Source organism: Actinia tenebrosa, unplaced genomic scaffold (assembly GCF_029948245.1).
Source record: "Actinia tenebrosa isolate PJP-AT-01 unplaced genomic scaffold, QUT_ActTen_1.0 PGA_scaffold12__29_contigs__length_12842862, whole genome shotgun sequence".
Taxonomy (NCBI): Eukaryota; Metazoa; Cnidaria; class Anthozoa; order Actiniaria; family Actiniidae; genus Actinia; species Actinia tenebrosa.
In genome coordinates, this window is record NW_028292572.1 from 11,279,477 (window position 1) to 11,302,508 (window position 23,032).

At 36.3% G+C, this 23,032-nt stretch overlaps 4 protein-coding genes across 4 annotated transcripts; 2 read left to right on the forward strand and 2 right to left on the reverse strand.

Moving 5' to 3' along the window:
- The first annotated feature begins 6 nt into the window (after positions 1-6).
- On the forward strand, positions 7-6,873 carry LOC116292866 (uncharacterized). The gene is made up of 13 exons (XM_031700220.2): positions 7-147; positions 500-549; positions 1,048-1,222; positions 2,051-2,175; positions 2,242-2,323; positions 2,540-2,617; positions 2,696-2,761; positions 3,039-3,204; positions 3,370-3,415; positions 4,724-4,818; positions 5,082-5,159; positions 6,480-6,524; positions 6,594-6,873. Exons 2-13 carry the CDS (start codon positions 540-542, stop codon positions 6,651-6,653), a joined length of 1,026 nt encoding a protein of 341 aa, XP_031556080.1. The 5' UTR covers positions 7-147; positions 500-539; the 3' UTR covers positions 6,654-6,873.
- Positions 6,874-6,984: 111 nt separating this feature from the next.
- Positions 6,985-12,673, forward strand: LOC116292833 (mitoferrin-1). The gene is made up of 5 exons (XM_031700190.1): positions 6,985-7,178; positions 8,491-8,640; positions 10,268-10,490; positions 11,083-11,139; positions 11,842-12,673. The coding sequence occupies exons 1-5, from the start codon at positions 7,158-7,160 to the stop codon at positions 12,384-12,386; spliced, it is 996 nt and encodes a 331-aa protein (XP_031556050.1). The 5' UTR covers positions 6,985-7,157; the 3' UTR covers positions 12,387-12,673.
- A 40-nt stretch (positions 12,674-12,713) lies between these two features.
- LOC116292835 (uncharacterized) lies at positions 12,714-14,518 on the reverse strand. The gene is made up of 2 exons (XM_031700191.2): positions 14,194-14,518; positions 12,714-13,778 (listed from the first exon to the last, which is right to left on the reverse strand). Exons 1-2 carry the CDS (start codon positions 14,429-14,431, stop codon positions 13,051-13,053), a joined length of 966 nt encoding a protein of 321 aa, XP_031556051.2. The 5' UTR covers positions 14,432-14,518; the 3' UTR covers positions 12,714-13,050.
- A 2,316-nt stretch (positions 14,519-16,834) lies between these two features.
- LOC116292832 (uncharacterized) lies at positions 16,835-19,113 on the reverse strand. The gene is made up of 2 exons (XM_031700189.2): positions 18,528-19,113; positions 16,835-17,790 (listed from the first exon to the last, which is right to left on the reverse strand). The coding sequence occupies exons 1-2, from the start codon at positions 18,889-18,891 to the stop codon at positions 17,513-17,515; spliced, it is 642 nt and encodes a 213-aa protein (XP_031556049.1). The 5' UTR covers positions 18,892-19,113; the 3' UTR covers positions 16,835-17,512.
- Between the last annotated feature and the right edge of the window lie 3,919 nt (positions 19,114-23,032).

The window sequence follows — 23,032 nt, forward strand, 5'->3', positions numbered from 1 at the left end:
CGGGAACTGCAAATCAACAAGATGACCAGATTTGAAAACAGCAAACGAAAATGTTAAATTTCTTTGTACGAACTCTAAGATTTTTTTATTATTTATAATGCATATGGTTTTAGAGATTGCTTGATTTAGTTTCTGATCAGCTGTTTGGTAAGTTTGGGTTTTTCATGTCAAAATTTTCATTGAGAAGAGTCATCACTGTCATCAAATTTTTCTTTCCGTAAACGAATGCAAACGTATGTAGAAAGAAAATAATAAGCAGAAGCCATAGCATTAGCTATTTCTCAAGTATTTGATGGTTTTCACAGCCGCCATGTTGAATGAATTTAACAAAAGATTCTTGTCTTTTGTCATTTCACTCTCTTGGGAATGATTTGAATGAACTATTTCAGCAAAATTGACTAAGTTACAGTTGACATATATCCATATCGATGTCCTCCAACTCATTTGAAATTTAGTTATTCTGCAAATGCAAGCGTATATTTTTTTATTGGTCGTCCAGATAAAAAATGTAAATAGAAGATGGGCATCAAGACATCTTAATGATGGGAGGTAAGTTTAGTGATATTTAGGTCAAAAATGCCATGTGGGTTAAGGCAATTTGAGGAGAGGGGTGCTGGTGCAAGGAAGGTGATGTACCAGTCGTCTCATAAAGTAGATAAAATAATAAATAGTCTTTTAGTCTGCCTTGTAGTCTGTGTGTGTGTGTCGGGGGGGGGGGGGGGGGGGGAGGGAGGGGGTTGGAGAGGAATGTACTGACTGACCATTTGCAATGCCTGTTTTAACATGGTCATACTTCATTTCTGGCTCAAATGTTACAGGTCAAAATGACCGGCAAGGTAAATATTTGACCGGACAAGTTCCAGTTCTTGGCAAACATTTCTCCAATATTATGTCCAGCTGTAATTTTAAGTTCAGAGGGCCACAGTGGTTTGTTAGCCATTAGCTATTAACTGCTACCCTCATAAAACAAGGACCAGTTATTGTATTTCTATTTTTACCTTTTCATTAATAGATCTACATGTGTTTCTTAATCTGATGTTGTTTCAGAGCCCCCTGATAAACCCTCTCCCCCAGTTGTTGGTAAAGTTGCTCATGATATCGTTGAATTACACTGGGACCAAGATGTTACTATTGAAAGTGAAAATAGTCAGGGAGGAAGACGACGATACTGCATCCAGGAACAAGAGGAAAGACAACGCAAGGAATTTGGAAATGTGTACAAGTAATAAAATCAAACTAAAGACCATCTTTATTCAACCCCAGGGGGTGTCCTCGGGTGGGTAACATGATGGGGGGGGGGTCCGACGGAGCTTCATATTGCAACCAAAAAAAAATACTCAAACCTGAAATCTTACACCCAAAAAAATATATGGCATCCAAATTTCTGACCAAAAAAATACAAGACTTAAATACTTCAAAACTGATTTATTGAATTCAACAGGCTCTTCAAATAATTTTCTGATACAAAAATCAAACTTGGAGATGTAACGACCCAAAAAAATACGGGTTTCATTTCAAGAACCAAAATAATACATGGCTGGTCTCTTGACCCAAAAAAATACCAGGAACGAAAATTGTCAACCAAAAAAAATATGTCAGACCTTCCCGTCATGTTACCCACCCGAGTGCACCCCCTGGGTATTCAACCTTCAAGTTTTATTACAAAACTAGCAAATATATTGGTCTAAATATTTAAAAAATGCTTTTAGATTATGTCTAACAGGAATAATTAGTTGAGTTTTACCATTTTATTGTGATGTGCACCTTGACTGATATTTTCATGAACATGCAAACTCTGTAGTTGAGAATTGCCTGTTGGAATTTGGTCTTTCTCTGCCAGCCAGTCAAAAATATGAAAGGTATCGACTGATTAGTTTTGATAGACGGAAACGAAAAGCCAAATTTCAAGATGCAGCTCGCAACTACCAAGCTTACATGTTTATGAAAATAGCAGTTACATGATTTCCCATTACTTTATTTCTGTTAACCATACATCCACTTTATTTCCCATTTCACTTATTCTCACCTATTCTTCTCACTCTATTTAAAGTGGTTTCTCAAGAAGCCATGTTTTCAGAGGACTAGAACCAAATAACACCTATCAATATCGTGTGCGTGTGTCCAATGATTTTGGGGACAGTCCCTGGAGCTCTGTTATAACTGTAACTACAACAAGTAAGTCATTAAATTTGAATTAGGGTAGCATGGATGATTTGTGATTCATTGTATCTTCTGTTTTAGAAGTACCATTAATAGGTAGAGACATCCACAGGGCTATTCTCAATTGGGAAATTGATAAGCTTGAAGCTTTCTTAAATGAAAGGTGTGTTATTTAATGACCATTCTTGCATTTTTAAGGATCATTCTATTTATTCATGTATTTCCTTACATAAAGGGCATGTATTGGTTTCTTTCTTTCTTTGTTATTGTTTATTTATTTATGCAGTAAGTCATTCATTTATCTGATTGTTTCTTTGTCCTCATGTATTCAATGTTTTATTATCATTATGATTTCTGATGCTGTAATCAATATTTTAAGTGAGGATTCCCTCGTCAATGTTGTTGATGATCTTGGGATGTCGCCTCTTATGATTGCATCACAGAAAGGGTATTCCAGGTAAGGGCATCCACTTTCATATATCAAACATCTTTATAACCAGCTCTATTTTCTAAATGTTATCCATCTTGTTTGTAGTATTGTAGAGACTTTGGTGGAGCATGGTGCACAAGTGAATTATAGCAATGCTAGTGGAAAGACAAGGTAATGATGGATATGGATGGAGTGATAGATGGTGGTTGACAGGTCATTGGTTTGATAAATAGATAGATAGATATACAGCTGTATGGGTGTATAATGTTAGATGTTTGGGTGCCAGCCAGACACGTTGGTGGGTGGGTGGTTGGGTGGATTGATGTATGGATGGACATAGCAGACAGACAGGTTGATGGGTGGCTGAATAGGTGCAGAAGGATTAATGAAAAGGCAGACAAAAGAAATTTGTTTTGATTTATTGCGAATCTTGTTTTACTTTCATCAGTATGATGTTAGCCTGTTTTGGAGGTCATCTATCTGTAGCATCCTACCTCAAGGACCATGGAGCTCTTCTAGACCCAAAAGACCATGGAGGTTCAAATGCTTTACACTGGGCAATTGATGGTGACAAGGAAGATATTGTGAAATGGATTCTGGAATGTGGGGCTAATGTGAGTAATAAATATCTTACAATAAACCATCCTTTAATATTTGTTTTTGTTAACTTGTAATGAGGTAAAATGTGTTCGGCTCTTTTTTGCAGCCTTGGTGTTATGGATATAAGCTTGATATTATGGTGTCAGAGTGTAATGTATTAGTCTGTTACATTATTATAGGTTGATGAACTGGATGATTCAAGTTGGTCACCCCTCATGAGACTTGGTTTGTATAAGATGCTTTAGTCAATAGGCATGCTATTAAATATATCGGGAGAATGGGTCACAAAAGTAAGAGAGAGGTTTAGCTATGACAGCATGGCCTCACAATGACAGGAGAAGCACTTTCCTTCTTATGTTAATCGAAGTATTATGATCATCCGGGTGGATGTAGTCCTGAGAAGGACTGTTTGATGTGACTGATGTTTCTACAACCTGAGTGGAAGTCATCTTCAGAGTCAAGTGAAGAATAAAAGTCAGATTGGTCATATTTATACTGCCACGATAACAATAGCCTAATTACATGAAGAAGCGTAATTGGCGGCATCGGTCTAATGAGTGTGAGTCGCTGTTTCGGTGTTGTGGGTGGTTTTATTGTTTCTAATAAGCCCGGGGGGGGGGGGGGTACTACCACCCCAACTTGGGTAGGGGTGTGCCGCCAGGACCCCAAAACCCTGACCCTATCCCAGACCTAAAAATTTGATTTTACATACCCTACCCCAGACTAAAACTAAGAATCGTACACCCTATCTCAGACTAAAAGACGGAAAATACCGTTTTTCAACAGATTGCAATCAATATTTACTAACGTTTTTATTGTTTTTGTGCCGGCAGAAAGCGTAGACTATTCGCCAGACAAAAATGACCAAATCATAAACCCTATTCCAGACTAAAATGATACCCTATCCCAGACAAAATGTCAAAAAATGATACCCTACCCCAGACCCAAAAGCCGAAAAACCATACCCTATAGGGCGGCACATACCCGTATAGCAAATATAGGGGAGTACCCCCCCCCCGGTCTAATAAGCCTATTATACGGAGCTGGTAAATTAATTGAGCGGTTTAGTGGATGATGCTCAAACTTGGTAAACCAACTCTCCAACACAAGTCGTTGCTGCCTATTGTTACAAAAAGAAAGGCATTCACTGGATTCCCAGTCTATCGTAAGACCAGTCTTGGTATGATGCCTGGCAATATTATTGTGTTCATTATGATGTGCACTGTAACTTTTTCACATCCTGGGAGGATAGCGCTATCTGATGGATAAATCCTTGGATCCAGTGGATAAAGTGATGCTGTTATCCAATAAATGTATCCACTGGATAAGGATTTATTCATCGGATAGTGCTCTCCACCCTTCATACAACTGTGCCCTGATGTCAATAATAATAATTGTTTCAAGATTCCTTTGATACTCTAAAATCTGGCTGTTAATTATTTTAATTCTTCCAAACCCAACCAAGACTTCTTCCTGATGGCAACATCTATGATTGCACGTCTTTTAAAATTTAAGTTATTTTTGATGCTGCAGCTAATCTTGGAGGATCAGCAGCAGTTGCCAAGGTACTTATTGAAGGAGGAGCCCAAATAGACAGACCAGACAAGACGGGCACCACACCCCTGATGGTATGTAATGCTCAAACCACACATTGATTGACAATAACCTATTCAGGGCTGTAACCTTCAGTATGGTTGGTCTGGTTGAAACCGGACCAACTTTCAGGGAAAAAATATAAGAAAAATGAAAAAATATGTAAGATAAACCGAAAACAGGGATGCACCATGTTCCTGCCATTCTTGATCAGCATTGTATACCAATGAAAACAGTGGCAAAATAACTTTGAAGAAGGGGGTCATTGTGCTACCCTGTGATACTTTTTCTTCCATAGGCAGCAGCTGTCAATGGTAACATAGAAGTATGTAAACTGTTGGTGGAAAAGGGAGCAGGTTTGACCTTAACCAACAAGGTAACAAGTAAAACATATATGCAAGCTTTATTCGTAATACCAGTGCCGTAGCAAGAAGAGGTGCTCAAATTTGAAATTATAGTACACTAGTATCTATGAGTCTAATTGCGGGGAGGCCCACCTGAGAGTAGACATTTGATCAGGGCAAGCAAGGCAGTTGCCTTATTAAAATGCCACAAATGCCCCTCAAAACTCTGAAAATCGCATTCTGAGGGCCTCAATTTCAAAATGTTCTGGGGGTGCATTCTTTGTCGCATGTTTGCCACAGTATTTATTTCGGTCCAGCTACAGCCCTGTTGGTGGATATTAATAGGTTGAGAGGCTATACTCTTCCCAAGCCACCGCACCTTCCCCTTCTCCATTGCCCCCGTATTATTCTAAGCTCAAAGCATAGTTAGGTCATAAAACAACAAGCATGCCATTATTTTATTTTATGAATAAATGTATAAAAAAAACAAAATAAAATGGCAGAACTGCAAGAGTATTTTCTTTTAAAAAATTTGAATTACTTATCCTCTTCTCTCCTTGGGAGCATAGGGCAAGGCACAGATCTCTCCAAACAGTTATTTACCAAAAATTAATATTAATGAAGCTATAATAATATAAGATCTGTCACCAAATTAAGAAAAATAAGCCAAAACGTGACCAGAATTTATAATGAGGCTTGGCCTGGTTGTTGATGATCGATGTGTAGTGGACCGTGGAAGGAGAACCGCTTCGCAGGCTAACCATGGAAGAACCTTGCAAACATTCACACTAAAATTGCAAAAATATCAAATTACTTCACTTACTGTTGTCATAAGGCTCATAAAGCACGTTAGCTGAATACGTAACACTTTGCATCTGAACATTAAACCTGTTTTTCCTGTTTCTGTGACCTTCATAACTTCAGACGTCTGTTTTTTGACTGCCGATAAATTATCAAAAAAATACTAAGGCCTAGGGCAAACGTCGAACTTTCAATGCACCGAGTTAATTACATCAAAGAATGCTGCCTCATTATCACCTGATATCTATTGTTTCAATGAGTTCGGTGCATGGAAAGTTCGACGTTTGCCCTAGGCCTAAGACATTCAGACCATTGGAAATTTGGGTGTTGCAAGAAAAACATAAAAAAACTTTAAAATACTGAATATAATGAGAAAAAGTGCGGTGTATGATGTGTGTGGAATTGTTCGGGTCTTTTTGGATCCACAAAGGTTGTTGCAAACAGTTTGATACTTGATGGCTTTCAAGTTACATGCTGCGTAGTTTTGAGTTACATTAGACATTTTGAAATCTTAAAAATTTACTAAAACAATTTTTGATTGTTTTGAACAGTACGGACGGACACCTCTTGAGTTTGCAGAATCCTTTGACAGAAAGGTACTGAAATAACTATTCTTTTCTTCATCTTTTGTTCTTTTGGTATTAATTTTAATTGTTTTCTTTTAGGATGTCGTCCAGTTTTTGAAAAATACATTAGAAGGAAAACTGCCGACTACTGAAGACTGACCCTTTGCTTCAAAGGCTCAGCACCAGCGCCAACAAGACGTTTTGTCTGATGAAGGGTGAAGGGTCACTATTTGTACAAAATGAAAATTCAAGGTTGTTATTAAGATTTCCGTGCATCGTTGCATTTCGGATATATTAAAAGAAAATATTATTTACTAAAAGAGAATGTATATATTTTGATATACATGAAATTGAAATTAAATTTTCAATTTTTCTTTAATGTCTTTGTCTGGGGATTGCTTTTGTAATGAGTAGGTATTTGGTAGCCTTTGCGTATAAGGTGTCATCTTTCATTAGGCCACTCCTCGATTCTGACAGCTAGTGTTAGTGACCGTAGTAGTGGGTTACGTAACATCACTTTCTCGCTGGCTGGAGTTTTAGAAGACTCTTTCTTGCTGTCTTTTCAAGCTACGAGGCTTGAAAAAAAGCTCAGTATTCTTCATAGATTATTTGGTGTGGAGTCTACCAAGACATTTTTGAAGAAGCTTTTTCCTGCAAATTAAAATGGCTTTGACTGAATCCCAGGTAGGTATAAGTCTCGATGCAAATGCTGTTTGGAAGCCCCTGTCATTCGTCTCGTCAGCAAACATTGTGCAAAAAAGTTTCTAAAAAGTACGAATGTTGAAGCTCGGATTCAGAAAATCAAATCAAACAACTGGAAGTATCTTAGTCGTCGATTGCTAGAAGTTGCAGGGAGGTTTAGTTGTTTTTTTGGGCGCTCAAGAAGCAGCTGTAGTCTGCTAACGTCATCCAATTATGATAAAGAGCCTCAAATTGTACGTTCGCTCGCGGTTGATCAAAATTATATCAAAATTAATGCAAACACCATCATCTGCATCATATAGTTATGATTTAACTTGCTTGAAAATTCGATTGCTGTAATCAGTGATTCATTTAATTAACAGTTGATAGGCTTCAATACAAGCATTGTTCTAGTAAAACATTTAAAAAATTTATATTTCCAGCATAATAAAATTATTTGATATTATAAATCCTTTCGTAAACCTGTTTTAGTAGTTAGGCATTTAACCCTAGCCTGCGTCGAGGGGTTTGCAACCATCTTAGTTTTATGTCGCGCGCAAAGCTGGCAGAAGCCCAAGCAAAGCAGAGAGGAGAGATGGAAATTTTGCTAACTAGAGCGTAGCAAAGTTTCCATCTTCCACCCTAGGTTACCCTAGCAGTCGACAGCGAAAAAAGATCAAGGAAAACAGTTTTGACAGCTAGCGAAAGTTCACCGAACTAATGGAACAAAATGTTTTGGAATATTTGGAGCTTTTATTACAGTATTTGCGATTTTTGGCAGGGCGTAATTTGCATTTCGGCTAGTATCACTCTTTGCTTCAATGATCAAGATAGTCAACTTTGATAATGGCTTCTATCTAAGAGTGCAAGAAAATTATATATAAACAATTAAAACAAGGATGCAAATCTAAATGATTTTATTTTTCTGAGTATTTTTTAAATGATTTTGTTCTTTTTTGCGTGGGACTAGTAATCCCACGTCAATGATCGCCCTTTTTTTTTAAAAAAGACTCTCTTCTCTCTTCTTTTAAATCTGTAAAAACTCTCCCTCTATCGCTGTTTTTTTAAATTTGTCTAGATTGTCTAAGGTTAAAATGGTTAATTTTTGGGTTAAATTTGGGAGAAAAGTATTGTACGGTAATCGTACGGTGCAACTAAACACGTGAGATTTATTGACCTGCAACGTGAAGGAATAACGCTCTCTGATTGGTCAATCAAGATTTGTGTCATGCACATTTGTTAGACTGAGCAAAACCTCCAATTTTAAAGATGGCGGGCAACCCAATAGAGTAAACTTCGTTGAGTTTTTTTGCAGGAAGTCCAAGGTATTGGAGTCTTGTTGTCTAGCATGGAGGATAATGACTACGAGAACTTACCAACGGAGCGTGTGACGATTCATTTGATGGCGGGAGGAATGGCTGGTGTGATGGAACACTGTGTCATGTACCCTGTGGACTGTGTTAAGGTATAGACTTCAATAATAATATTCTACCGTGTTCTATGGCTTTGTAGTGAAACTTTGGGTTAAAAAAGACTGGTTTACTGATGTATCTTGCTTGATATAAGGTACAAACCAGCAAGGTGCTATTTATTTGTCAGAATATTCTCGATCGTAGCCATTCTGTAAACTCAACTATTCATTTACTAAACTCCCTGGTAAACTTATAACTTTGAGAGTTTATTGATTGAAGCCATGTTTATCGACTTATAACAGAATATTTTCTTTAATTTCCAAGAATAATTTTCCCTCTCTAATTTCGTATCCAATGTCGAAATCTAACCTTTTCCATTGATCGGTGCGTTAGGAAAGTTCGAATTATTCAAATCAATCACATTGCGTAACTCAGATATAAATATTCTGCCCTAGCAGCGAAAAAAACTCACTTTCTTCGCCCTTTGTAGTGAGTTGTATTGATTTAGGTCGTAATTTTATTAAAATGAACTAGTTTTATATCTTACTGAGCGAGGTTGAGAGTAAACTTCGATAGATTTATCTTCATTTTCGATACCAAACAGAGTGGAGTGTCGTAATATTTTATTTCACGTGTAGTGTGCTTAAATTATAAATTATTTAGGCTAATTGCAGAAAAAATCTTCGGTCATGCTTGCTCAATAATAAATATTTGTAAATTCATATCTGTATTCTAAAATAATATATTTTTAATCTGTAATTAGAAATTCGATTATTTCAAGATGGGCACTAACACAGGAAGCCCAAGCAAAAAACGTTTTGGATAAGTCTATGACACATTATACTAATCCAGCTGAGCTGTTTTGTTTCAGCCAATCACAGCATGTTTAGTTTTTTTGCCACTGGCCCTAATTGCCAGACTACTGTAACCCAACAGTTTTGCATATTTTTTCTGTTTTCTTTTGACTAAAATATAAAATAAGCGCATACAAGAAGTAAGAAATATGGAAAGGAAAAATTAAAACAATTTGAACACCTTGTGTTAAGGTGAGCCGTTCCTTAATCTTTGAAAGAGTAATTGAATGGAGGCGAAAATATGTAAATGAAATATAGTTCCATATTGACCAGATGGAAAAAAACAGGTCCACAGAGAATATCAGTGTCAGTATCTAAAGTGAACAAATTATATTCATCATTATAGCAAGATTTATTAAAGATGTTCAAATCTGATTGTTTTTGTGTATATTTTGATATTAATGGCCAATGTGGAACAAATTCCACAGACCAGAGGCATAAGTGCAAAAGTGCAAATATAACTTTCAACTTGTTTTCACTTTAACGCTGCAGTGTGCTTTGTTTTTTCAAGCCCCAAAAATGCTTAAGGAATTCCTTTTTTTTAAACTTATGCTTTTCGCACTTATTTCAGCACTCAGCTGGATAGGAATATCAGTCATATGTCATACATACCTATCACAAGCCTGCCACCAGCACATGATGACATGACTGCAATGCAGTGCCATTAAAATTTTGCAATTAAACTTGGGCTACCTGCAAAACATTGTATTTCTTGTGTCTCGACTTCTATCAAATTTGTGTACAACACCTATGAAAATTGTGTCATTAGAATACTGTGCCTTGAAACTAGAATATATTAAGTGAATTCTAATTCCTTGCTTTACAGACACGCATGCAAAGCCTGAAACCCAACCCTAATGCAAGGTACAGGAACTTGGTCCATGCACTGAAAAGCATGATCAAAACAGAAGGTCTCTTTTCTCCTCTGCGGGGTATGAATGTTGTTGCCATAGGAGCTGGTCCTGCACATGCTTTGTACTTCAGCTCCTACGAATATGTTAAGAAGACCCTTAAAGGAAACAAAAAAGAGTATAGTGCTTTTTCTTATGGTAAGTCCAGCTATGTGCAGAAAAATGCGCAGTGCAAAAACAAGGGAATAAGCTCAATAGCTCCAATGGCAAATGCAATAGATATTTAATGGATGGCTATCTCTATAGACGTTTTCTGAGTGTGATAAACATGATGCATTGTGGTCTAGCTTGGGTACAAATAATATCATATACAGTATCATGATGAATAAAAGATGTTTGTGCCCAAGCTAGACTGGGTACTTAACTTATCTTCATTATCCAATTTATACTTACACCAAGCAACTTCATTCTAGACTGGATTCATGTTTTGTGAAGGAATTCGTTTTAGATTGGTCTTGATCCAGATATTATTTGCTCCATCAAAATCATTGGTTGAGAATAGAAAAAAATGTATAACAATTAACTATGAAAGGAGAGGAGTTAAAGAATTAATTTCCCAAATCAAGATATACCTTTTCATGTAAAAAGTGGACGGAGGGGACAGAGGCTGGTCCTTCTATTAGTTTGGCTTCCTTTATTGGCTTAGTATGGTCTCAAGTAGGTCGTATTTTGTCATTAATGCTTGCCTTGCATGTTTGCCATTTGGCTGCTGCTTCTCTATTTTTTGCAGGAGTTGCTGGAGTGTGTGCTACTGTGTTCCACGATGGTGCTATGAATCCAGTTGAGGGTGGGTTTTTCTTTTATTTAATGATAATGATATTATAACTTACATGAGCTAAAAAAATTAATGAAAATAAATAAATAAATGGGATTTAACAGTGGCATTTCTACAGAGTAGCTATTCATCCACTGTCATCCCAATTGGAATTTAGGAGTTGATTTTTGCATTAAAGTTAACTACATTAACTTGTTAAAATACTAGCATTGCCTTTCATCTGATCTGAATTGGTTTCAAGTATGGAATTTTCTTATTACGTGTTTGGTTATATTGGTGCTTTGCCAGCTCATCAGTGGCTAAGTTCCAATTACTGCTCTTTTCATAAACAAACACGGTAGCTGCAAGATGAAATTTGGATTTTCACCTCCGTGAATCAAAACTAATCAGTCATTACCTTATTTATTTTAACTTGTGGAAGCAAAAAATCAAATTTCAGTGTGCAGTTTACAGCTATTAACTTCGCATGTTTATGAAAATGGCAGTAACCCATGAAAAATGGACTGATAAAAAGATGGTTATTGGGATTTGAACTTTCAACTTGTCATGACAATAGTTTTCCAAACACCCTCCCCCCCTCCCACCCAAAATTCAGCCCCTTATCCATGTGCACCGACCATTAGGTCAATAAAAGCCTCCCTTTGTAGTTCAGAAAGACAAATACAACATTGCTAATGATACATTTTTTTTCTTTCTCTTTGGCTTCAAACAAAGTTATCAAGCAAAGACTTCAGATGTATGGCAGTCCATATCGAGGAGTAATCCACTGTGCTGCAACTGTGCTGAAACAAGAAGGAATAAAAGCATTCTATCGCAGCTACACAACCCAACTTTCAATGAACATACCATTTCAGACTTTGCATTTCATGGTATATGAATTAGCTCGAGAAAAGTTGAATCCTGCAAATACTTACGATCCAAAGACTCATGTTATCGCAGGAGCCACTGCAGGGGCTGTTGCTTCTGCCATTACTACACCACTTGATGTAGCAAAGACATTGCTTAACACCCAAGAAACTGAAGTAGTTGCCCTTGTGGGGAAAAACCGAGGACATGTTGTGTATGTGAGTGGCATGTATAATGCCTTTCGGACTATTTACCATATGCGTGGCATCTCTGGCTACTTTCAAGGACTTCAAGCCAGAGTAATCTATCAGATGCCATCATGTGCAATCTGCTGGTCTGTCTACGAGTTTTTCAAGTATTTCTTGCATAAGGAATCTGATTTCCATGAGATGTCAGCCACTCATGGAGAATAGCAGCACTTGCCATGAAGAATATAGATTTTATTAGTGGTTCATTAGATCATTTTGTCTGTTCATTCTTGAGAAACTAGTTTTTATAACCCAAAACTAATATCTACACCGAAACAGAAAGATACCTCAACACATTTACAATAAGAAACCATATTCCTGAAAATTTTAAAAACTGAATCTTTTTTAAAAAAATATGGTGGCAAGGGTTACTCTGCCAAGTAAAACTAGAAGAGAAACTCGAGGATTTTACATCTCTAAAATGAATGACAATAAACATGGACTGAAAATAATATTTTATATAAACAGTATTAATTAGAATAGACATCAAAATCAAAATGGAATCATTCTTTATTAAGAAAATAAAACTAATTCCACAAAAAAAGTATGAGATTTTTAAAAACATGTTAGAAAACACAATCTTAGACATTTTCTGGAATAGCAAACATGGTGCATTGTGGTCTAGCTTGGGTACAAATATATTTTGTTCATCATGCCTCATTGGTGTTGTTTGTACCCCACCTAGACCACAATATATAATGACTTTTATAAGAATAAAAAATTCTTTTGTTTGGAAAATTGGCAGAAAAATATCCCCCTATTAGCAATAAACCCCACTCCCTGAGCCTGCAAAATAATATGAACTACCCTATCAATAACACAGTCCCTATTATGATGATAAAGGCCAAATCTGCCAAGGACCAGAATGCTCTAACATCCCCCACATCAGCCCCATACCTCTTTCATTGGGGTAGCCAAGACAGAATGATAAATACCTTACACTATCAATAACACAGTCCCTATTTCGATGCTGATGGCCAAAGACGTGAATCGTTGATTTAAGACGTCTAATTTGCTCATCTATTTTTTTACACCCTGCATATCGACTGAAATTAAATTTGACATTGGCTCCTTGAGTGTTCGGTTCATCAAGGTCTTGTAGACCCATTCTTTGTCTTTCATTGCACACTCTCTCTAAATCCTGCAATGAAGCAGGTATGAGATCATACCGAGGCACAAAGTGGCTAAAAGAGATCACAGGACACTCGTATCTAAAGCTCACTCTTTCATCATTCAACCTTGCAAAATACTTTGCTGGAAATTCCTTCATAGAATTCCAAACACAGAACCTATTGTCCATCCAGGCCATTTTTGTCAACTCTTTGTCCTCTATTTCTCTGTGTACATATAAAGTATCTGTTTGATCCTCTTCTGGTTGGGCGTACCAGGAGAAAAGTGGTACTATGGCTACAGGGTGTTTGACGTCATCAACTCTGAAGGGTTTAGTATGCACACCTATCTGTTCACATAGTAAGACTATTGCATTGAACTTCTCCAGTGAATCTTGGTATTCTACAGTTTCGTTTTTTCTTGGCCGTATCCACAGTTCATGATTTCCTTCAAAGTAATTGATAAATAGCTGTTGAGCATTAATTTTTTTTTTCTTCCTTTTTTTTCAAAGCTAACAGCCAACTATTACTGTCTACCATAGTACCTGCCAATGTTGTGATAAACAGATTAGCAACCGATATGGATAACCTCCCAAAATGAAAATAAACTTATGGTAATGAGTAGGCCTCTTTACACTAAACCTTACTGGACAATCTTGTTCCTATTTCTTACTGCGCATGCTCAGCAAAATAATCAAGCAAGAAATAATGGCTCTGTTGAACGAGGTTCTAAACCCTTCCCTCAATCTCTTGCCATCCCCATCACTGTCAGTGGGAAATAAAAAGAGAAAAGATGTGAAACAAAAGCTAGTAGAAAAACTACGCGCTCTAGAATTACACTGAAATAAAAACAAAACTTTTACCTGGTACATAACAGACGTCGGAAAATTTATGTTTTAGATTTTGTAAAGTGTATTTTAGTAAATTTATGTCATCAGTGACGTCTCCAGCAACAATAAGAACATCTCGTTTATAGTTAGTAGTCGATAATGATTTGACCCATTCCAGGTTCTCTGGTATATCCACATGCAGATCCGATATTGCAAACACTCGAGACATTTGATATGCTACTGTCTTGAAGAAGTTAGTCCTTGAAATCATTTAGTAAAGCAATCTATGGGATATACTACGTAGTAAATAAGGCATTTTTATGGGTTGAAATTCGAACTTTGTCAACATGAGCCCGCAAACTCTGTGGTCAGTGAACTAATACCGCAATGCATCATGGGTGGAACTTTTTTTTTCTCTTTTTCCTTTATAAGTTTTTCCTCTTTTTTTATTTTTCTCCTTTTCTTTACTTGTTTTTTCCTCTTCTATTACTTTGGTGTCGGCTCTTGTTCTTTTCTCTGTTTGATTCCTCCTTTTTCTCTTTGTTTCCTGGTTGACTTTTCTTTCGTCTCTAATTAGACTGTCCTTACATCCTTTAATTACTGTTCATTTTTTAGGATATTTCGTCTTAGGGCTCATTTCCTTCACCGATAATTCGTTAACCTGCCTTACTCGCCCTAGGGCGCAAAAACCATTCAAAAATGACCTCTTTTCCTCTTTTCTTTTCCGTCATTTCCCATGGCACCCCAGGACGAATTGGGCCACATTTCCTAACATCACTACAGCATGTCGCTTTTCTGATACTAATAACAGACTAATTTTACTTTATTAGTTTTTTCTCGCAAAACTGAGATGACAGAGCCTATATTTATAGCTTTATCTTTACCTTAGTAATATTCGTCCTTCATTTTTGCTTCATGACCAGTTCAAAGAATAAAACTTTGGCATTAGTTTCTTTTAATGGCTTCATTTATTTCATATAAAGTTTAGGGAACTAGATCCTGACGTGACAGGTCTTTTGAAGTTACTACTAGAAGATTCTATGAAAGTTGGTGTTTACTCAGGGTTTGGCCCAATTTACGATTGAACTGGAAAAGTATTGAATAATTGAATTTAGAAAGACGAAAAATTAGAACCAAAACACATAGGTTTAATTGTATAGAAAAGAAAGTGCCTCGCAGAAGCTTGTGTTGTCTTAAACTTTGCGGGATTATCTCAGTTCGTTCAAGGTCTTAAATCTTTACTGAGCCCGACCATTATAACTCGCACAGGAGGGAAGCTAAAATCATTCAAACAAATAATTGAACATCGTGAACTTTCTAATCTGCATTATCATTGTCGCTTTATATCCGATCGGCCTTACAAAGTTCAACCTTTATTCATGTGCTTTTTTAACTGAATATCCTCATGAAGGATCAGTGTCACAAAATAGCCAAATGCAATGAAAATTGGATAATGAAAGGTTAAGGTCACTATAGCAGAAAATATTTTGAATCGTGAGTGTCAATAAAGTGTTTCATTTTTTTATGTGAGGTAGTTATCAATATTGCTGTGTTATCGGCCCCGTAGGGTGGATGGATAATTACACAGGTGCATGGATGTAGTTTACGGTTGGAGCTTTATTGAAAGCGTTTAATTCACCTTGGGATAAGTGCATCTAGCATAATAACGTGATACAATATTAAACAAATCTAGTCTGTCAGATCCCCTTTCAATTATAGGAGTAGTATTTGTAGATCATTCTGGATAATCCATGTATTACGCGGATGGAAGTGTCAAACACGTCGCGTTATTCGATCTGCCAAAGCCTTACACGCCAAACTGTCTCTCGGTAATCGATCTTACGCTTGTTTCAATCCCATGTGCGACTTGATAGAATTTTTCTGAGAAATAAATTGACGACTGAGCGCGGAGGAAAGATGAGAACTTGAAACTGTGTTTAATGGTGATTTGATTAAATCTGAGAGGTTGATAGGAAATTAGTCTAATTAGCCTGACTAATTCATTTTGAACTTATTTATTTGTATCACTTATTAGTTCAATCAATTAAGATCATTCGAGATTGTTTCAACTCCTCTTTTCGAAGTCAGGTGTTTTCGACTGTCCTTCCAAAATGATGACTTTTTAAAGCCCTTTTTTTGCCTTTTATAATGATTCAAGTCCCTTTTTTGTTCGCGAAACGTTTTTTTCCTCCCTCTCTAAGTGTTGGCTATTTCTGTTCTATTAATTTAAAACCAGCGTCAGGAATCTTTTGTTTCGTTCTGACTGGTTTATAATAATTACATAAGTGATTGATACTGTATTGAGCTCCAGAACAATAGCCTAAGAGACCATTGTCAGCTATCTTCGCATTCCCGGTTAACATTTTTCGTCTCCTGAACGACTGACCATCAAAAAGCTCATTCAAAGCAACCGTGTCATCACGGTCCACACTGAGGGATGGGAATCGATGAAGAAATATATATTTCCTAAAACCTGAGTCTAATTGAAATCTGTCGGGAAAAGTTCATAAAATAAGAGGAAATTATTCAGTCAAGAAGCGATAAAGACCGGAATTAAAGGAGGACTGATTTTAAACAATTTTTTTTCTAATTCCCTGTTTAACATTGTTAGCTGTATCGCTTGGGTGTTTATAGTAACGAACACACAAAAATATGAAAAACACTTGGTATCACATTAATTTTTTGATACACTTTATTATTTGTTTAGTTTCGAAAAGGTATTATCTATTTCTACTACCCCTTTATTGAGCGAATCATTTGACAAGATGAGTCGTAAAAATTAAGAATCTTGTCGGCTCAAAACAACTGCTTCAATTTATTTATTTAAACAATCGGAAGACACATCACGAAATATAGTGGTTCTCTTGATGAGCCTCATCTATAAGGGGCCCCTTAAAGTCCAAACAATCTAATCATGTTTGGTAACAAGTTCATGACCGGCTGGCTTGCCAAAACTGCCTCGAACTACTAATCATTCTCTAAGAAACCTTCTCTGTAAATAATCTGTCTATTACGCGGGTTGATGTTAAGTAATAGGCCGATTATGGACCACGTTTGGTTTTCACCACAAAATCAGATATATTCGAAAGAGAAATGGGAGGATAATCACGGCTCACTTTGAGCAAATTAAGATAAAATATTGTGGGTTTTTTTGATCGCCATGTGATATGCCGTGTTTGGGTTACAAGAGGAAAATAGCCCAGGCTTGTCCCTTATCTTGCCTCTGGCTGAACCATATTCTTTTAGTGTTCAAATAATGACACAATTTGTAGAATCATACATATCTCTCATAGAGATGAGCGTCTCATTTAAGCGCAAAAATTAACTGAATTATGATTGGGACAAAATCGAGTTAGCTGCTCGCATTCTGTCTGTCCAGTTTCTGCTTCCTCCATTTTATTCTTCGATTCTGAAACCAAACTTTAACTTGTGTTTCTGTTAGGTTAAGCGAAGCAGCAAGATAGTGTCTCTCAGCGCCGACCATGTATTGTTGTCGTTCAAACTCTTTTTCGAGTCTTTCGAGTTGTTCTGGTGTGAAAATTGTGCGTATTCGCTTTGGTTTTCCTTGCTTGAAGTTCCAGGGTTTGCTTTCCTCGTGGCGAGAGATTGTCGATAGTACAATATCACCATCTAGAGTTAAAGAAAAACAAGACAAACTTTAAGAAACACGGGCTTACAATTCTCTATTTATAAGGCGTGTAGTGTACATCTTTAGCTTCATTTTTTCTAACAACTACTATAAAAAAAGAGATAAAAATACTAAAAAAAGGAACAAATAATTTGATTGTTGTTAAATTACAAAAGAGTAATAAGATAATTTTCATTTTCCCTTTTCTAACTCCGAAATTAACAGAAATATTTAGCTCAAATGTAGTACTGATTACACTGAAAATTTCGGGAAAGATTTCAGGACTTTCTTTTCGTATGGGATTTGCGTGAAACATTTTCAACTTTATTATGTCTATTTTGTCTCATTTGCCGAACGAACCTCGCTAAACTCCGCGAGACTGACACTGCGGAGCGAATGATTTGAGTGACGATTTTGATACAGGACGAGCGAATTAAGAAACTGAGAACACATTGTAAAGATTAAATGAATAAAAACGAAATCATTTTACTGGTGCGATCATGTACCAAGTACACAGGGATTCATGACTTGTTCATTTGAAAAAGATCTCGTATTTGTCTGTGATTTACCGAGAAAATCACCAATCAATCATCTTGTTTGCCTTTCTTTCGTACAAAGAGGCTGAATGAACAGAAAAAGATAGCTGTTATTTAAAACCCTTCACTGCTTAACGCGTGAGAAATTGTTAAAGTTTTTGGGAAAGTTAACTGAGTTGAAGATATCACTTTTAAAGTCTTACCTTTCTGAATGGTGCTACATCCTCCTGCTCTTGTGAATGCGCTGACACCAAGAGAGGAATGATAAGGGTGAAATCTTTCCATTGAGTAATGTTTATATGACCCCAAAGATATCGACGTCTCAGCCTTGGTTGGCGAATGCAAGTCACCTGTAACCTCTTTTGCTTCATTGCTCTCGTCCGAGCGTGAAAGAATTGAAGAAATCGAAAATGAAGTAGCCGCCGATCCCGAGTTTGCAGACGAACTTGTGGGGCTTCGATTCAAAGGCACTGAAGATGCTGAAGTGATATTGGACCTTATTGCAATGCAGTAAGGAGATGTGCAAGTGAAATAAGGGCACAAATAATGTCCACCGTAGGGTTGCATCCTTCTTTCTACACTTGGTATTTCAGCCACGACTCGACTAAATCACTGACTGAAGAGCTTCTCTTGTTTTATCTCTCGGAAAGCTATGTTTGATTTCTGAGGAGAATTGCCTTGAGTATTAGCCCTCGTCTTGACCGGACAATCTTTTATAGGCCAAGTGTTGAATTAGACCCTGTTGTTAATTTGGTAATTTACAGTTGCTAAACGATAGATCGGGACAGGAAATATGCGTCTCTTTGTTGTGGATTGGACTCATTGGTCAAACTGATTAGGGTACCAAATCCACAGCAAATTCAAAAGGCCTAGCCTATTATGATTTGACAATAAACAAACAAATCTTTAGCTATCCCTTTAAATCAAATATGATCCCAAGTGCTTGAGAGACGGCCCGACAGCACTAATGAGAGAAATTAGGGCCATTAACTAGTGATAGAAAATAAATAGTTTGTCCAAGTGAATATTCGAGAGTAATAAGGAGAAATAAACAGGACTGCCGTGGAAATTCCCCTGACATATTTATGGCGCGCCGCGAAAAGACGCTCAAATCTATTGATTTTTGAGCTCTTTTTGTTTTTGCTGGGCAAAGATACCTTTTGAATAGTGAAACCCTAGTTATTTTGCTGCTATGCTCTTAGCCATATGTCTTGAAAGCGAGTAAATCCCTTTTGTCCATGTCTTTATTGTGCCTACCGAGTTAATTAATGCTATTGTGGCCGGTCGTAAACCGGAGAATCTTGTCCCATCTCAATATGCACTGTCTCACGCTTTCTCATTATCCACACCGAAAAAACACCTGGCTTCTCCGATTAACATTCATTAAGTATCGCTTTATCAACCCAAAGGAACAATTTTCTGTTCGGAAGCACCTCGCAATTAAGTAGCAACAATTAATGAGTGAACAAGGAGAAAATCGTATGGTTTCGATTCGCTTCAATGACATGGTTTAAAAAACAGTATCCTTCTCTTCATGACAATTACTGAACCAAGTAATCATGATTGTTGTCACTAAGAAAGAGGATAAATTGGCTTTTACTTTTATGGGTTTTAAGTTTTCTTGATAAAATACCACGATAGTAATCATAGGTTGTTTTTAAGTGAACCTTTCAGAATGTGGGATTTTGTTTTTATATGTTCTTGAGATAATTTTTCTCTCTGTAGCATTTCCTCTATTTATTTTTCAAATTTCTTTGTAATTTCATTCATTTATTTCTATAAGCCCGTATCATAGCTTTAAAACACGTTTCTATGACTGTGATTTGAATACCTGAGATTAGCTAAAGATCTGTAGTATTATACTACCCTTGAGTCGATCTGAACATTACAACCAATTAGCCGGCTCTAATGACTCGCCTCGCAACTAATTTCTGTAATTTTCCGAATCAATTTTGTCATTTTACGCAACTAAATTGTTCTAATGTTCTCAACCACAACACAAGTTACAAATATCTCTATCGAACCGCAATCACTCAGGCTAAATTGGTTATTATTTGGGAACTAAAGAGTATCTAGCAAACTTGATCCTATTGATTCCCTGTCGTGACAAATAGCCGTAATCATCTATCTACCGATAAGCCTGTTCTCTGCTTTAGTTTCGTTATGACATCAAAATGGCTTTTCGCATTCCTTTTCGCACGACTCTCAAAAGCTAGTCACGAATTTATTGGCCGATTTTCTTCTATTCCTCGTAATTAAATTCCAACTAGAAACTCCACTTCTTGATACATTTTTCGTGTTGTTGAAAAACCAATTTACCTACCACACCCCATGGTAATTTGTTTACTTTTGCTTGAATAAACAAATCCCAGGAAGAACTCTTTTTAATTTGAAAAAAAATTCAAAAGAAAACTGGTCTTTTGTATGCAGTTTTTTCGATTATTTTTCTTTTGATTCGTGGTGTGTTTCAGCGCAGTTTATTCTCGTTAGTCTTCATCCTTTTGGTTTATCTTTAGGGCTAATGGAAATATAATTTGATTATGAAAATATACCATGATAACTCCGATATCATTTATTACTCTAATCTATCTATTGCTCGGCCAGTCTTCACAATAATCACTTGTGAAAATAATAGAGAGCAATACGAGTGACAAGAGAGACTGGTTTGATTTAAAGTACTCTCACATCTTGCCGAAGTATATCAGTACTCATCGGTAAACACTCTTTATGGATATTTAATCTCATTCTCTTTGTAAAGTAATCAAAAGTTTTAGCTTTTTAAGATAACAAGATAGGTAGAAATTTCTTAGATTTCTTAAAAACTATTCAAAATGATGTTTGTGGGTAAGTTTATTGACGTCATTTAAAAAAGAAATAAATTGCTGTGTGAAGGCGAAGATTCAAAATTGTTTTCTCAAAGCGGGTTAAATGAGAACGTTTGTTTCGGGAAATTTCAAGGTTAATTATAGGGGAAAAAGGAGAAAACTATACTTAATGTAGGAAAAACCTGGTTATTAGTCCCCATGAGGTTTATATGGAACTATAAATTGTGTGCAAGGATGGTTCGAGAGTAGGAAACCAAAAAAGTGCTAGAGCTAGAGTAGTGGTGTTGATGGTGCGCAAAAGCTTGAGTTCAACTGACACTATCTCAGAATTTCTCCTATTTATCTCGTTGTTTTTATATCATTAAAATGTGTTATAAGTATACTAATTTGTTTTTCTTTCTTTGTATCGCAAAATACCACAAGTGTATGATAATAACAACAAAAACTCGAAGGGAAAACAGCAACGAAAATTACAATAAATCTTGAGGAATCCTTGAAAAAAAAACTCGTCGTATCTTTTACACGTTAACTGACGATAAGATCCCGGATTTATCTCTAGAGTATCTTTTTCAAACAGAATCAAAAATTTTGATTTTCTATTTTACCTCTGCCACGCGTACATATCATATCACTTCAACTGGAATTTTTTTCAATTAATAATGAAGAATGAAGCAATGTCATAATCTAATTAAGCAATCGAAGAAGTCCATACTTCTTTTCTAATGGGTCGGTTACTCTTCTTGTAATTACTAGTTTTCTGAAAATATTTGAATGGATATATGAATGTTTACATAGTTCGATTTGATTTTGATTCATTTCGTCTTGTCCGATTTGAGAAAAACATGTCAGACTTAATGCCTATGTACTTGTGAGTAAATGATGTATGCTAGGAAAACTATGTGATACCACACTAGTGCCTACCAGTGCCTCTTTCCATAGCGAAAACTAAAATAGGGTTTGTATGAAGCTAGTTTTTAAATCCATGTCTGGTTTGGACACTATTGTATTATATATACAGTAATCCCCAACAGGTTTTTTATATTTTAAGTCATTTCTCTCAATGCTATGAGTTAAAATCTAAATCCATTGTTGGTAATACCATTCACAATGCCATGATTTAAAAAAGGATTCCGCCTCGATCACTGCTATCATAATCTGTTCACAAACTAAAAACCAGATGTCAAAACCGAAGGAAGAAAGCTGGACGACAGTTCTCAAACTAATCACATTAAAAAAAATACACGTTCCCGCCTTTTTTACGAGTGTTGCACAATTGATTTGTGAATTCCAAAACTCGAGCCAGGTCAGTTCTTGATCATAAAAAAATATTCCATTACTAAATTATTCACAGATTGAAATAACGATAAAAGTTTTATGGCGCACTTCATTGAACATGATCTGATTTCACGGCTAATTACATTAAAATACTCGCATTAGAAGAAAACGACAAAAATACCTAATTGGCTTTCACTACTATGTTGTATCGAGTCTTATCTTGTCAAACAGAAACCTCTTTGATAAAAGTAAGGGAGAGAGCTATTTTTCATCCAAGCTTTACCAGTTATTCTATTTTCCTCATACTTTGTCAGGTTCCCGGTTAATTCTAATATTAGAGAGTTTTAGATTGACTTTTTTCTCCCCGCAAACGGCAAACGTGACCACGTTTTCATCGTTTTCCTGTACTTTACTTTACCTTTTACAAACCTTCTCACCAAAGACAAATATTCTTTTGTTTTTCTACTACTTGGACTTTTTTGCGATTCTTTTTAAGCTATTTAAAATTATTTTCAAATGGTCAACTGACGTTACACGTTTGCCCATGAACGTAAATCTAAAACTCTCTATTAACATTATAATAAATATCTTCAATCCCTAGAGATGGA